This window comes from Styela clava, chromosome 10 (assembly GCF_964204865.1).
Source record: "Styela clava chromosome 10, kaStyClav1.hap1.2, whole genome shotgun sequence".
NCBI lineage: Eukaryota > Metazoa > Chordata > Ascidiacea > Stolidobranchia > Styelidae > Styela > Styela clava.
This window is the reverse complement of record NC_135259.1, coordinates 16,915,424-16,928,997: the sequence shown is the minus strand read 5'-3', so window position 1 is coordinate 16,928,997 and position 13,574 is coordinate 16,915,424. Positions and strand designations below refer to the sequence as shown.

Here is a 13,574-nt window from a genome sequence, read left to right as displayed (position 1 = left end):
GTTGGCTATATTTATTCATGCTCTTCATAGGAGATTCATTGAGACTCCAGTACTTAGCTTGATTCCTATTCCCCTTCCATAATAGATCATTTATTAAACGCTGCAATTGGTGAAAGATATCTCAGATTCGAGAAATGTATCGTCCTGATTGGATTATTTTATAAAAACAACTCTCTTTTAGAGCATCTGCAAATTTCCCATTGCTTTATTAAAAATTTCAAATGCGTATTAAAATAATTTGCATCCATTATATGTGTCAACGGCAGCAGGGTGATGTGTAGCCATTCACAAGATTTGAGATTCTATGTAAAAGATTGCATTCAATTTTATTTTAGTTTCGAGCTGAATAAAATATCTTTATGTTAAATCTTCTGTCACCGTTCCATCGCCTCCCCCTCTCTTTCAATTATTCTATCATAGTGATCAACAAACAAAAAAATTCACTCGGTTTTTATGTTTGGTATTTTGTTTATTTCTTTTTACATAATGCATGTTCTGGCAAAAATACATTAAAGGATAAAAAGAAAAATCAGTGCATTTGAACAACATTAGACATAATTGGAATAATGATAAAAAAGGGAAAAATTCGGAAAAAAAGAAAATTAAAGATTTTGGAATTTTTACTATTAAGATACTTCCGACAAATATTTATTTTTAGAATGAATTTGAGGCTCGAGAGGGTCATTCATGTCCTAAGAAGGTAGAAAAGTTAAGAGCAGTTTTTTTTATTCTTAATGTCACAGCGGTTACCGCACTTTTATTCGTGCGGGGCCAAACAGAATTTTTCGTGTCCAACATAATTTTTATATTGAAATATTAAACAACTTCCTTAACAAAGAAGTCTAAATTAGTAAGCTCAATTATATACAGGAGTCTATATTCATTTGACCTATAGTTCACACAGTGGACCAGCTGCATCTGATGTTGGGGGAGGAGCATTAATTCCTCTTAAACCACTGTTTGGATCTTTGCTGACATATAGATGTGTTCTTGTCCAAGTAGGATCACTCCCTTGATTTGTAGTTTTTCCGTACCAATACTCTATTGGAAAAGTAACTTCCTCGCCAGTAGTCAAGAATAACTTGTTGTTCTAGAATGTAATATTATATATATGTGAAGAGATGAAGCATTGAATTGAACAACAGTCTGGTTATACAGCACAGAATTGAGCAAATGCCCTAATACAAGGGTGCGCAAAATTTCTTGTCAGTGGGCCGGATAACCAACTTCAGAAATGTAGCTGGGCCACACAAAAATTTAGTTTCCCCATGTACACAACGAATTAAATAAGCAGCGATTATTGCAAAACAAGGAATGAAAGCAAATGTTATTTAAGCCTACAGCAACGAAATATATTACCGACAACCCGAGCGCCGCGGGAACGGAAGAGAAGAAAAAGGGAGCTATCGCATAACCTTGCCGTAATAGGGGAATTGAGCGAAACGTATGAAACGCAGCGACAAGAGAAAAATGTTATGTACTTTTATCCATGTGAGCGCCTTTTTAAACATAAACTTTTTGATTGAGATTTAATGTTGGATAAGAAAAAATCTGAGGATTGACGAGGGTCACACTGAAGGATGTGGCCGGCCAGTTTGTGGCAGTTACATCGCTGGAGTTTATCCTCCTCACACCAACTCTTTATTTTAAATAAAAGGTTTCGTAAAAGGATTTTGTAGTAGCTGTAGTTTGCAATATTTCCTGATATAAAAATAAAAAATACAGAGAATTTGAATATTTCTCCTATTTACCCGATAAGTTAGACCAGTCCAAACGTAGAAGAGTGACTGCTGACCAAGTTTTGATCGAAGGTACGATTCAATCAGTTTGTAGTGGATTACGTCATATATATTGGCTAATCGTCCACCAATTCCTTCACATAGACCCTTGGCAGCATCGTACTTGAAATAAGCATAAGAAGGAGCTGGTATATATTTGAAGCAGTTTAATTTGTACATGACATCACAATTTCCTGAAAAAAGACACAAAATTAGATCTAGTATTTTCTGGAAAATGCAATGAATCATACTTTTTCTCGAATAACATTAGTTAATTGTGATATTTCGTAAGGTTGTTTGTTTGCCGTACATAGGTTCAAAATCATTGTGCTGAAAAACTCATTATAAAATAATCAACATATTTACCTATTTTATTACGCAACTTTGCTTTGTTAAACAGAAAAATGTTCCACCTAAATGTTGCCTTTACTCGATGCTTAGAATATTGCAATATTTTCCTAAATTTTCTAAGCTTATTCAACTGAAAACCTTTACTACGGATAAATAAATTTCTAACAATGACGCAGATTCCTCTCCCCTAATTTTTTCATGGAATACCATGCAATGAAAAGCTTGTTCAGGAAAAAAAATCTCAAAATTACCAAAAAAACTTAAAAGACAACCAAAATACTGACCCATTTCCGCAACCTGACCACGCAACTTTTTCTTGATTCCATAAATAATGTCTAGAACAATGTTTTTGAAATAATAAACTCATGCTTGTCAAGTGTAAATAACGTAAAACCACATAGGAAGCTATTTGGTCAATAACGTAAAAAATTTTTTTGAATGTCATCGTACTACGCAATATCATATTATTCTACTTACCACCTCCGTTGTTTTCCTGAAATATATAAACAAATTAGGTAAAAAGACTTTATTTTCATCTAAATTACAGTTAATTGTTAGTTATTTTGCGTAAAGTGATGTCTATTCGGGTTTGTAAATAATTTGCATTAATTTACTTACAAGGAAGAAGTTTTCATGACGAAGAAAAATTACCGAGACACTACGTTTGTTTAAATTTGATACTCATTGTAACTGATACAAAATGCAAAGTTCACAGCCACAATACTCAGTCTAAATACTGTAATCATCGTTGATGTGGAAATTTCATATATGCATACTGCTTAGTCAAATTACCCGAAATCAGAGTACGCGGAAAAACAATGAGTTATTACCCGGACGTTATTGACCTTAATGCAATTGTTTTCTTATGGCAAAAGGTAATTGACAAATTGTGATTTACAAACGAACCAGGCCACAACAAATCTAGATATATAGGCTTAAAAATTACATACGAAAATAATTTAAATATCTTGCCTCACACGATCCCACGGAGACAAGTTTGCCGTTCACGAATTTCCTCACACAAACGCCATCTAAAAATGAAATAGTAAAAATATATTCATGAACAATATTGGACATAGAGAGTATATATTTTGAAGCTTTTAACCTATTGTTATGGATATGAAAAAATCTCGCATTACTCGCAAATTAAAGTATCAATATATTCCAAATGGTCCCTACTTCAAGATGAGAGAAGTCGCAAGAAGACCATTTATATTTTTTCAATTTTTTTTGAGTCGCATAGGTCTCGATATTTCATCCACAAATTTACTATTTTCGCACATATTGCGTCGTCACGTGACATTACCATAAGATGTTGATAATAAATGAAGCACAGCCGGTGTTAGTAAAACGATGTAATTTGCCGACGTTTCGAATTTCCGGCAAATTACATCGTTTTGCTAACACCGGTTGTGCTTCATTTATTATCAACATGAGTTTACCTGGTCGCAATCATGCAATAATTACCTCAAGATAGTCGCATAGAAAATCGTTTGGCTTTGCCGGTCCTCATACGCATATGTTTTACTGATTAGTAATTTTGCTTCAAAAGATTCGAATGATAAGAGATTTATGGTAAGTTGTTTACTACTCAGCTATTTAGTTTGGTCATTTAACCTTCATGCGCATATGTTGACGCATTGTTGTCTATAGTTTTAAAATAGATCATTTTCAGCGTAGGCTATTTCATTGCATGAAATCAGTTTTTGTAGACCCGACTCCAAATCATAAAGATTTTACTCACCAGGAACTTTGTCCAATGCAAAATTTCTGAAGACGGAAAGTGCGAGTACAAATATCTTTGCCCAGTTTTTCATATTTTATTGTGTTCTTGTTTTATTAATTAATCTTCCGAAGAATTCAATTTGGTAAATCTGCTTCGTTTCTCACTCACTCTCTTTCACTTATACGAACTTAGATCAAACTAAATTTATTTTATGTAGGAAAATTGAATGCAACTTAAGTCACGTAACGTCGGAAAACTTTCCATTTTCTGTATTCAAATATTATTTAAACTTTTCGATCTTACCGTTTTGTTTGAAATTTGCATTAATTTCAAATTAATCCTGATATCCCTACGTCCAAACAATTGTTTTGTTCAAAACCCGAATTTCCTTCGTGAGTTGAGTTTACAAGGATATTTTCCCAATGCCTATCTCGGCCAAATGGACTGGAAACACCGCTAAAAGTTTATCTAATCTTTCTAATTTACAGGGTGTCCAAAAAGTCTTTATAATCAAATAATATTTTTTTTTCGATTTGTAAGATGATTCATTGTAAACCCGTATTGAATTGGATACTATAGATGTTGGATGTTGTACTTATCATGTATCATGCTGTAGCGAGTAGGCATACATCGGGATAGTTACTGTGTCTTTCGATATTTTCACCAGGTATTGTTAATAGTGCATGGTATCAGCCTGAAACAAGGTCGTTGCTCCATTTCCTCATTTTCTTTATGATATTTCCCTCTTTTAAGTATTCCTCGTCTTTATCGTTCTTAGTTGGTTAGAAATTTGGTTTCATCACAATACTTGCGTAAGGTTTTTAGTTTATTTCGTTATCTGTTATTCGGATCAATTCGATTGTAACTTTTAATATACGAAAATTTGGCATTCAATCTATTGGGTGCTTATTGACCTCCGAAGAAGTCAGTTTGGGTTTTACCCCGCTAACGTGTTTGAAAACACGTGGGTAAGAACACGCAGATAGGGTTTATCTTTTCCTATAATGCAATAAAATTTATTTAAATTTACATTTGTTATTACCATAAATTCGGGCGAAACTTTTTGGACACGCTGTAAGCCTGTAAATAAAAGCATCTTGCGAAAAGATTTCTCTACTTAGTGAATTACCAATCTTACGTTTGGTTGGAACATTATATCGAATGATTCGCGTTGTGAAACCTGCCTTGCAGCATCAAACTTGGCCAACCGAAAAGTATCCTTTACAACAAGAACGCCAAAAATGGCTCTTTGTGGTCGGAACTTACATTTGAGCAGTTAAAAGAGAAGCGTATATCACATAGATACTCAATAAATACTATGATTCAACCGCGAGTCACAGTGTGATACCAACTTTGTAAGGACATTTACAAGGGCGAACTGAACACGATTCTACAGGCGAAATGTTTTTTTTTTTTTTTTGGGAGAAGCTACTATTTGGACTTCTTAATAATGCACTTGTGCGGAGATTCATAATATCTCCATTCATGTCACCTGGTAACACTAAAGGAAAGAAACTTTCTTTCAGAACTACTGTAAATTTTTTAGCACTTTAATAAAAATGTCAGAAGCATATTCAAACAACTTGTATTTATCATGTGTTTCAACAATAGCATAGGGAAATGTAGCCGGTCGCAAAGTTTATGATTTTATGTACAAGATTGCATTTGATTTGATATAGGCTCACGTTCAATAAAATATCTTAAATCTTCTGTCAGCACCCCAGCGGCCCCAACTATCTCTTCCAATTAATCTATCATAGTGAACGATGGAGATAAAAAAAAACACCCGACTGGTCTTTTACTTTATTAATTTTTACTTACGCATGTTCTGACAAAAATACATTAAATGATAAAAAGAAAATCAATGCATTTGAACGACATGAGACAATTCTAATAAAATGAAAAAAAATGAAGAAAAAACTCGAGAATTAAATATATGGAAAGACTTTGGAATTTTTAATAATAAACAATACCGACAAATAAATATTTCTTTGATCAATGAAAGTAGAAATTGGCCTAAGTTTAAATTTAAACGTCATTTTTGGACTAAGCGCATAATTACATATAATGTTATATTGAAGAAACTTTGTGATTTTGAACAAATTTATTTCGAGTGTATTGCAATGGAGTAATAAAATTTATTGAAATTAAAAAATAATAAACAGTTTATTGCATTAGAAAGTCTGAATTAGTACGTTCAATTAGTCAAAGGTTAGCATGAATACTTTCAATCAAGAGGATCGTTCACAAAATGAGCCATATGCATCTGAATTAGGTGGAATAGCAGCAATTCCTTTTGTGCTGCTGTTTGGATCTTTGCTTTGCTGTACAGATGTGTTCTTGTTCAAGTAGGATCATTGTTTCTGGCTTGAGTTTTAGTTTGCCCATACCAATACTGTATTGAGAAAGTGACTTCTTCACCAGTAGTCTTGAATAATTACAAGCCTGTACAAAAGAAACATTGATATAAGTAAAATTCTGAATATTCACTGTATAGATTTAAAGACATACGCCCAAAGGATACCTTCATCTTACATCTTTATATTTTATTTTGAAAAATGTTTCACGAAGAGAATATTTTCAGCTACGAAAATCAAAAAGATACGAAGCGAATTTGGAAATTTTTCATATTTATCCGATAAGATAAACCAGTCCAAACGTGAAAGACTGACCGATGGCCAAGTTTTGATCGAAGGTACGATTCAATCAGTTTGTAGTGGGTTACGTCATATATATTGGCAAACTTTCCACCGATTACAGTACATAGACCCCTGGCAGCGTCGTACTTGAAAAAAGCATAAGAAGGAGCTGGTAGATATTTGAAGCATTTTGATGTGTACATAACGTCACAATGTACTGCAAAACAAAACGAATGATTTCTTATTTTTCCAATTATTTGCAGAGTGGCGGACAATACAAGCGAGAACTCAGTCACGGGAGTCAGTTTTAAATTGTTTCAAGCATTGTCATTGCTTCAAACATTCAACAATTTGACTTAAATATTTTTCTGTTGTGGCCAACAAAGGTCATTGCTTATGGTTATAAACGTCTTCTTCGTGGTTCTTCTTAAACAATAAGCATTGTACTTTAAGAACTTCAGTGGTACTCCCAACCTCTCGCTTACGCATACACAATTAAGTTTAAAAAATATTATGTTTAAAACATTTTAAACAATTAAAGGACATAAGACAATAATAATACTAAATAAATAATATACTAACCGCTCTCCAACACATAACCATTTATCTTTCTCTTGATGTCTTGAATATTACCTAGAGGAATAATTAAACTCGCAGTTAATGGTTGAAAATTCCAGGTGCTCCTGTAGTGGGTGAACCAAGATGGCGGACACCGGAACGTAATATGTGTACCAGGTTAGGGTTAGGCCATAATTTCATTCCAATTTTTCTTATTTTTGTTACGAGTTCGGGGAATAGCCAAGTGACTCCCGTAGTACTTGTTCCTGAAATTATGGTCCAACCTCAAACTGGTACACATACTACGTTCCGGTGTCGGCCATCTTGGTTCACATACTGCAGGAGTACCAATTTTCATCATTGTCAACTTATTGAAGCGGGTAGGAAAAATAAAAAAAAGTAGAAAACGAACAATATTAGGAAATAAATTGAACAGTCCATCCTTTGCTTTGTTTCAACTTTTATTTGATTAATTATGAATCGCATGATAAATGAAAAGTCTTCTCAGGTAACTTTTCCGTTATTTTCGTGAAATTAAATAAATAATTATAACCAAGTAGACATGTCACCTATATTTCACAGTCATGGTAATAAACAAGGGGAGCACATCGCGTACTTAATGAGTGCTGTGTTAATATTTATTAAGTGTGAATTTCTACATAATGTTGTTGGAGGTGTTTGGAACATATGAAGAGGGTGAAAGAAATTTGACATGAAATGAAACAATATAGCCAACCTCAGACATCTATAGCTGAACCACATAAAAATTCGGTATACGGCTATCGCTATTATTTCAGTAATAAAGGCGCAGGGCAAACGTGTGAAAGATTTAACGTAGCGACAAGAGCAAGAAACATTGAACTTCTTTTTCAACATGAACTGTCGGATTAAGAAATTTTGCTTGATGAGAGAAAATGTGAGTGCTGACAATGGCCATATGGATAATGCTTGACTTGGCCGTGTTGTGACCCACGGGCCGCCTGTTGCCCACTTCTGATATATAGCATACGTACATAGGTTGACTTATACAAATTTACTGATGCCATTTACTTTAGATAAATAAATAACTTTGAATAACTCTGCTTGTTTGAAACTTATTGTGGCACAAGAAAAAGACAAAATACCATTCTTTCAACCCGGTATGCAAATGAGATAGCTCATTGTGATTGTAAATGATATAAAATATAAATACAAGATTTTAAAGTAATATTAATTAGTCAATTATTTGCACGTATGCATATTGTATATCTTGATACTGGTTAATTCATAATAGCTTGACGACAAGCTACTCTTAAAAATTCTGTCTTTAAACGCGGCATCGACTTATGCTATTGATATATTGAAATTTAAAAAATAAAAAACAAAAATAAGAGGGACACCGATTCATAAATTTATAATCAAACTTTTAATAAAAACAGCACAATAAATATCTTGCCTCGCAAGATCCGACAGAGACAAGTTTGCCGTTCACCAATTTTCGGACACAAACGCCGTCTAAAATTTAGTACAAAATACAAATATCGCATGACATATAGCAAAAAAATTTAGAATGCATTCTTGTGTGTATAATTTTAAAAAAGTTTCTCAAAATATTTTGTTTAGATTTAAAAATTCTTGGCTACGGCCCTAGTCATGATCGCGACGAACCATTAGTCTAGTCAAGTTTATCTGTTTAGAATTATCTGTAATAACACCTAACAAGCTTTTGATTGATCATACAAAATCTACGGTGGTGTTCGGAGTATACTGAATTTGACAATCGAAATCCGACGATAAAGTTTTAAGTGTGGCCCATCGATTTTCAACATGACATGCTTAATTTGGCAAACATTTGGGGTTTGAAATATATTTTATAAAAAAATTTTTTAATAAATAATTAATCTCACCAGGAACATTTTGAAACGGGCAATTTCTGACTAAAAGTACCAGGAAGAAGATTATTCTCTAGTTTTCCATGCCTGAATTCTAAATATTACTGTTTCAACAATTGACATACAACGTCTTCAAAGTTACTGCCCTTGTCTCTCTCTCAAAATGACATATAGATCTTTATCAAAAGAAGTTCCTTATATGTCAAAGGATATGTTGATGTGTAACGAAGAAGAATCGAATTCGTTATCTTATTCAAATATTTTCTTCAGAGTCACACTCTTATTTAAATTTTCCTTTCGAAAAATAAAGTCCCAAAATCCCCTATATATTCGATCCATTGTTTCAATCGAAACCTAAATTTTGATTTGCGAAAATACTGACGATGCATACTTGCTCAATGCATGACTCAAACAAATAAAACAGAATTTTTGGATAATTATCAAGTAAACTCATATAAACATTCAACTAACCGTTGAAGTATCACAAAGATTACAAAGAACAACATATTGGAATATACAAGCAACCATTTGAATAAATTTGACCCGATTTCTAAGTGATTTTTAGGAAAACGCTATTTGAAATATTACTTATTATTTTTAAATTTAAAGTGAATGACCCTATCAGAAATCATAGCTATAAGGTTTTATTGAATAGGTTCTTTGCCAATCTGATAAAGAATTGAAATCGTTACTTTTTGCTGTGGGTATATTTTTACTTTTGATGTAATTTATATATTACGATCTTTGATTGAAATGTCCGTGTAAAATATAATATGATATTCTTTTAAAACGTACTAATCGCTATATCGATATCTACGTTTCACATAACGGGCCGTATGCCTGCGCCGTAGGTGGAGGAACATTAATTCCACGTGTGCTGCTGTTTGGATCTTCACTGACGTAAAGATGTGTTCTTGTCACATTGGGATCACTCCCTTGATTCTTAGTTTTGCCGTACCAATACTCTAACGGAAATGTGACCTCTTGTCCAGTACTCAGGTAAAGTTTTTCGTTCTAAAATAGGAAAAAGTAATTCAAACCGACAAAAAAAACGATTGACATGAGACAATTCTCAGATAGATCAACACAAAGGTCCAATAACTAACTGAAGCGCCAATGCGACTCATAATGAAATGGGACTTAGCTCCGAGTTCGTAAAATCAAAACGAATGATAGCCGTGGCTAAACTGTGTTTTCATGAAGGGAAATGAATTTTTAAAAATCTGATCGAATAAGGCTCAATGAATTTTGAAAATAAGTACAATGTCTTACTTCTGGCAACCAATTCGATCCATTATTTATTTATAAAAAAGATGTTTTTGTTTTCCGCACAAAAACGATGTCTCGACAACAGCAAACACGATTGAGCAAAACGATACATACGGGCCCGTGGTATCCAATTTATTCTATTTATGTTATATGAAATAAGTAGCCTAATTCAATTGAAACTGTGTAGAAACGAATCACACATACCCGGTAAATCAATCCAGTCCATGCGTAAAGAACATAAGTAGTTTTGGTTCGCAGGTAATCTTCGATCAATTTGTAGTGGGTTTGATTGTATATATTAGCCAACTGACCACCAATGTTGGTACAAAGTGCCTTCGCAGCGTCATATTTCGTTACAGAAGGTATGTAAATGAAGCATTTCGAGTTGTACAGTACGCCACAGTTTTCTGATAATAGATAAACAACTATTAGAAATAGACAAAGCGAAATGAGTGAACCGTAGAAAGGACTATTATCACTGAAAAAGGCGCTCCCGAAGTATGGGCACCAAAACGGCGGACATCGGAACGTAGTATGTGTACCAGCTAGAAGTTAGGCCATAATGTTATTACAATTTTACTTATTTTGGTTCTATTATGAGTTCAGGGACTAGCCAAGTGACTCCCGTAGTATTTGTACCTGAAATTATGGTCTAACCCTAACCTGGTACACATACTACCTTCTGGTGTCCGCCATCTTGGTTCACATTCTTCTGGAGTACCCTGAAAACTACACGAGACAACAATCCATTGCAATGAAGAAATTTTTAAAGGATTTTTGTATGCGAATCTGCTGACCTCTCACCGGCCTCTTGCTATCTTCTAGCCTTTCTCTCTCTCTCCTTTTGGTTGCTTCTAGCCTTGCTCGAATTTCATCAATAACACCTAATATTAAAATAAAACCAAATTAAATATTATTTGAATTTGATAAATTAGTTTAAATGGGAAGACAGCAAAAATTTGTTCAAGAAAAAAATTTGGATTTTAGGATTTTTCTGATATTTCGGTAAAAATCTTAAGACAAGCTCTTGAATCGCTCCTCGAATCCATCTCTAAACAATATTGAGAAGATTTCACTTACCCTGGCCGTTGTTATTCTAAAAAAGAAATGTAAAACATAATTTGAACCTATGTATAAAACCTCTCAATATCAAGCATGACTCATATCCGCACATGAAGCTGAATGTGGTTAACGCATATTACGTCATTCAAAACGACAACGTTGCGTAAACATTGATATATTGCGACACTTGAGAGGGTATGATACCCCAAACCCTAAGAAAGTCATGTTAAATTTCACATGTTCACTGAATTATGGCCTTGTAAAGTATAAGAATTTTACTAGTTGGTATTTTAGTAAGTTATGTTGAATACTTTTTCACATGTATGATTTTACGCTACCACAGAACTTAAATACGAATTTACTTAAAAATAAAATGCGTCGTCAAAAATGCATGTCGTGTTTGTTTTTGGAGGTGTAAAAAGATTACAGTAACTTTTCGACAATAATTTTGTGGTTACAAAAACCTCATTATCTTTTGGGTGGCTCTTTATATAAAAAACACAATAAATATGTAAGTATATCCACTAAAAACTGAAGCCATTGCATATTGGAAAAAAGTGAGGAAGCACACTGTTGGGTCGTGAGACAAATATACGTCATCATGCTTTTCTAGTCTCTTTCCAATATGCAATGGCTTCATTGAAGCCCAGTTCCCAGTAAAATAGTCCTATGAATGATGTCAGTTCAGTTTAAAAACACAAAGGGATAACAATTTTCAGAAAATCATACCATTACCATAATACTATTGATTATACTAGGATAACTAACAATTTGTAATATGATACCGAAGCAATACTTTCGGATATCACTTTGGTGCATGGAAGATTGGGGAGAGTTTGATGCGGTAATAACTACATATTTCTTACCTCACACGATCCCACAGACACAAGTTTGCCTTTGATCAACTTCCTTACACAAACACCATCTAGAAAAAAAATAAAAAGTTAGAGGTAAACCGATATCTACTATTATCATTCCTAGATAGACAATCCTAGATGGAAATAAAAGTCTCTACTTATGTGGGCACAGTTCTTTTAACCATAGCGCTCTTGCTGTTTGAAATGCCCACCTTGAGTACAAAATTTTCATTTCGATATACTGACTTTTAGGTTTACAATACCACTCTCACCTGGTGATTCTTTTGAAATAGAGATGCCAACGAGGGCCAATAGTAACGCGCAAATTTTCATCCAATCTGCCATAATCTCTGTTAGGAATGCTAGTTTTTACTGTCTGTTAGTGCTTGAAAATTTAATATTATGACACCTATGACTAAAAAGTAGTTGTCGACAGAAATTTCGCATATTCAAAGTAGCCGCAGAGGCTTGATCAAAGCTAATTGTGGGACGCGGACTTTGGGGCCACGGAGAGGCCAATACGAATTACAGAAATACTCATAATAAGGTTGCACTCCCAAATGGCGCACCGTCTTTGTTGTAGCGATAATTTGTATTATTGCGAAATTATCAAAAAAACACAAATACATATTATATATACAAAAAACACAACTGATAAGATTGGAGCAATATTGTATCCGTGGGCACATACTATTTGTCAACAAACCCAATATTGATATACACCATATACACAGAATTGAAAAATGCAAGCATCAGTAATCGGTATAATAAATAAACAAACACATTACCTCTGCCGGTTCTATAACGACTGACAGAAAAACAAATAAAGATTGATGAATAACATAAAAATAATAAATTGTAAATAAAAAGTTTTCTGGAAGTTGTGTCCTCAAGGTCCGTCAAAAATTAATTCGACTGAACTGTTTAGAAATATTACATTGAACACTGTGAGAAATATTAATATTACACTATTTATTAAAAGTAAAAATATTATATACATATGAATAATTTAAAACCTGCAAGTCTTCCATTAGCTATAATATCTAAAATAACATTCTCATACCGATGCCAAACAACTCATCAGCCAAAAACATTGACAACAATGCAGCATACGGTTAGCTCATTTTCTAAACAAACGTGGCGCAGCAACAAGTTATTTGGTGAGCGGTAACATCCTATAAAGCAAATGATCTTCTCATGTCATGCTTTCTTGTGATCTTTCAATTTATATAAAAAATATTATATTGCTGCATAGTTTCGTATCCTAATACAAACCTGGTCATACCTCAGGTTGGTGAACTCATTCGGAAATGAGTAAAGTGATAGGCTGCTGATAGATTCAAACATGGGATGTATTTAATTATAGATCGTTAGAGCAGAAGTGATTTCTTAAAAATATATATAAAATATATTAAATTGCCTCATTGTTTCAAGGCCGATACTGCTTAATACAGAACCGTCAG

General features: G+C 33.5%; 2 protein-coding genes across 3 annotated transcripts; both read right to left on the bottom strand.

The window, feature by feature from the left end:
* Positions 1–454: 454 nt before the first annotated feature.
* Positions 455–4,037, bottom strand: LOC120338357 (uncharacterized). Its single transcript, XM_078117518.1, has 6 exons — positions 3,874–4,037; positions 3,102–3,160; positions 2,607–2,622; positions 2,414–2,464; positions 1,752–1,972; positions 455–1,090 (listed from the first exon to the last, which is right to left on the bottom strand). Exons 1-6 carry the CDS (start codon positions 3,944–3,946, stop codon positions 890–892), a joined length of 621 nt encoding a protein of 206 aa, XP_077973644.1. The 5' UTR covers positions 3,947–4,037; the 3' UTR covers positions 455–889.
* A 3,020-nt stretch (positions 4,038–7,057) lies between these two features.
* Positions 7,058–13,198, bottom strand: LOC120338354 (uncharacterized). 2 transcript variants are annotated; one of them, XR_013478011.1, is made up of 7 exons: positions 12,384–13,195; positions 12,121–12,179; positions 11,273–11,288; positions 10,990–11,076; positions 10,397–10,599; positions 8,939–9,937; positions 7,058–7,127 (listed from the first exon to the last, which is right to left on the bottom strand). XR_013478011.1 is itself a non-coding variant. In XM_078116638.1 (7 exons), the coding sequence occupies exons 1-6, from the start codon at positions 12,454–12,456 to the stop codon at positions 9,737–9,739; spliced, it is 639 nt and encodes a 212-aa protein (XP_077972764.1). In that variant the 5' UTR covers positions 12,457–13,198; the 3' UTR covers positions 7,069–7,127; positions 9,719–9,736. The 2 variants fall into 2 exon arrangements, 1 of the variants encoding a protein (XP_077972764.1); XM_078116638.1 differs by having other exon boundaries at positions 7,069–7,127; positions 9,719–9,937; positions 12,384–13,198.
* Between the last annotated feature and the right edge of the window lie 376 nt (positions 13,199–13,574).

Coding starts and splice junctions, on each gene's coding strand:
- LOC120338357 (XM_078117518.1), bottom strand. CDS start 3,946: ATGAAAAACTGGGCAAAGATATTTGTACTCGCACTTTCCGTCTTCAGA. Junction 3,161..3,873: donor TGCATTGGACAAAGTTCCTG/GTGAGTAAAATC, acceptor TTTCATTTTTAG/ATGGCGTTTGTGTGAGGAAA. Junction 1,973..2,413: donor TGGTCAGGTTGCGGAAATGG/GTCAGTATTTTG, acceptor GTCTTTTTTCAG/GAAATTGTGATGTCATGTAC.
- LOC120338354 (XM_078116638.1), bottom strand. CDS start 12,456: ATGGCAGATTGGATGAAAATTTGCGCGTTACTATTGGCCCTCGTTGGC. Junction 10,600..10,989: donor TAGCAAGAGGCCGGTGAGAG/GTCAGCAGATTC, acceptor ATCTATTATCAG/AAAACTGTGGCGTACTGTAC. Junction 9,938..10,396: donor GGACTGGATTGATTTACCGG/GTATGTGTGATT, acceptor TTCCTATTTTAG/AACGAAAAACTTTACCTGAG.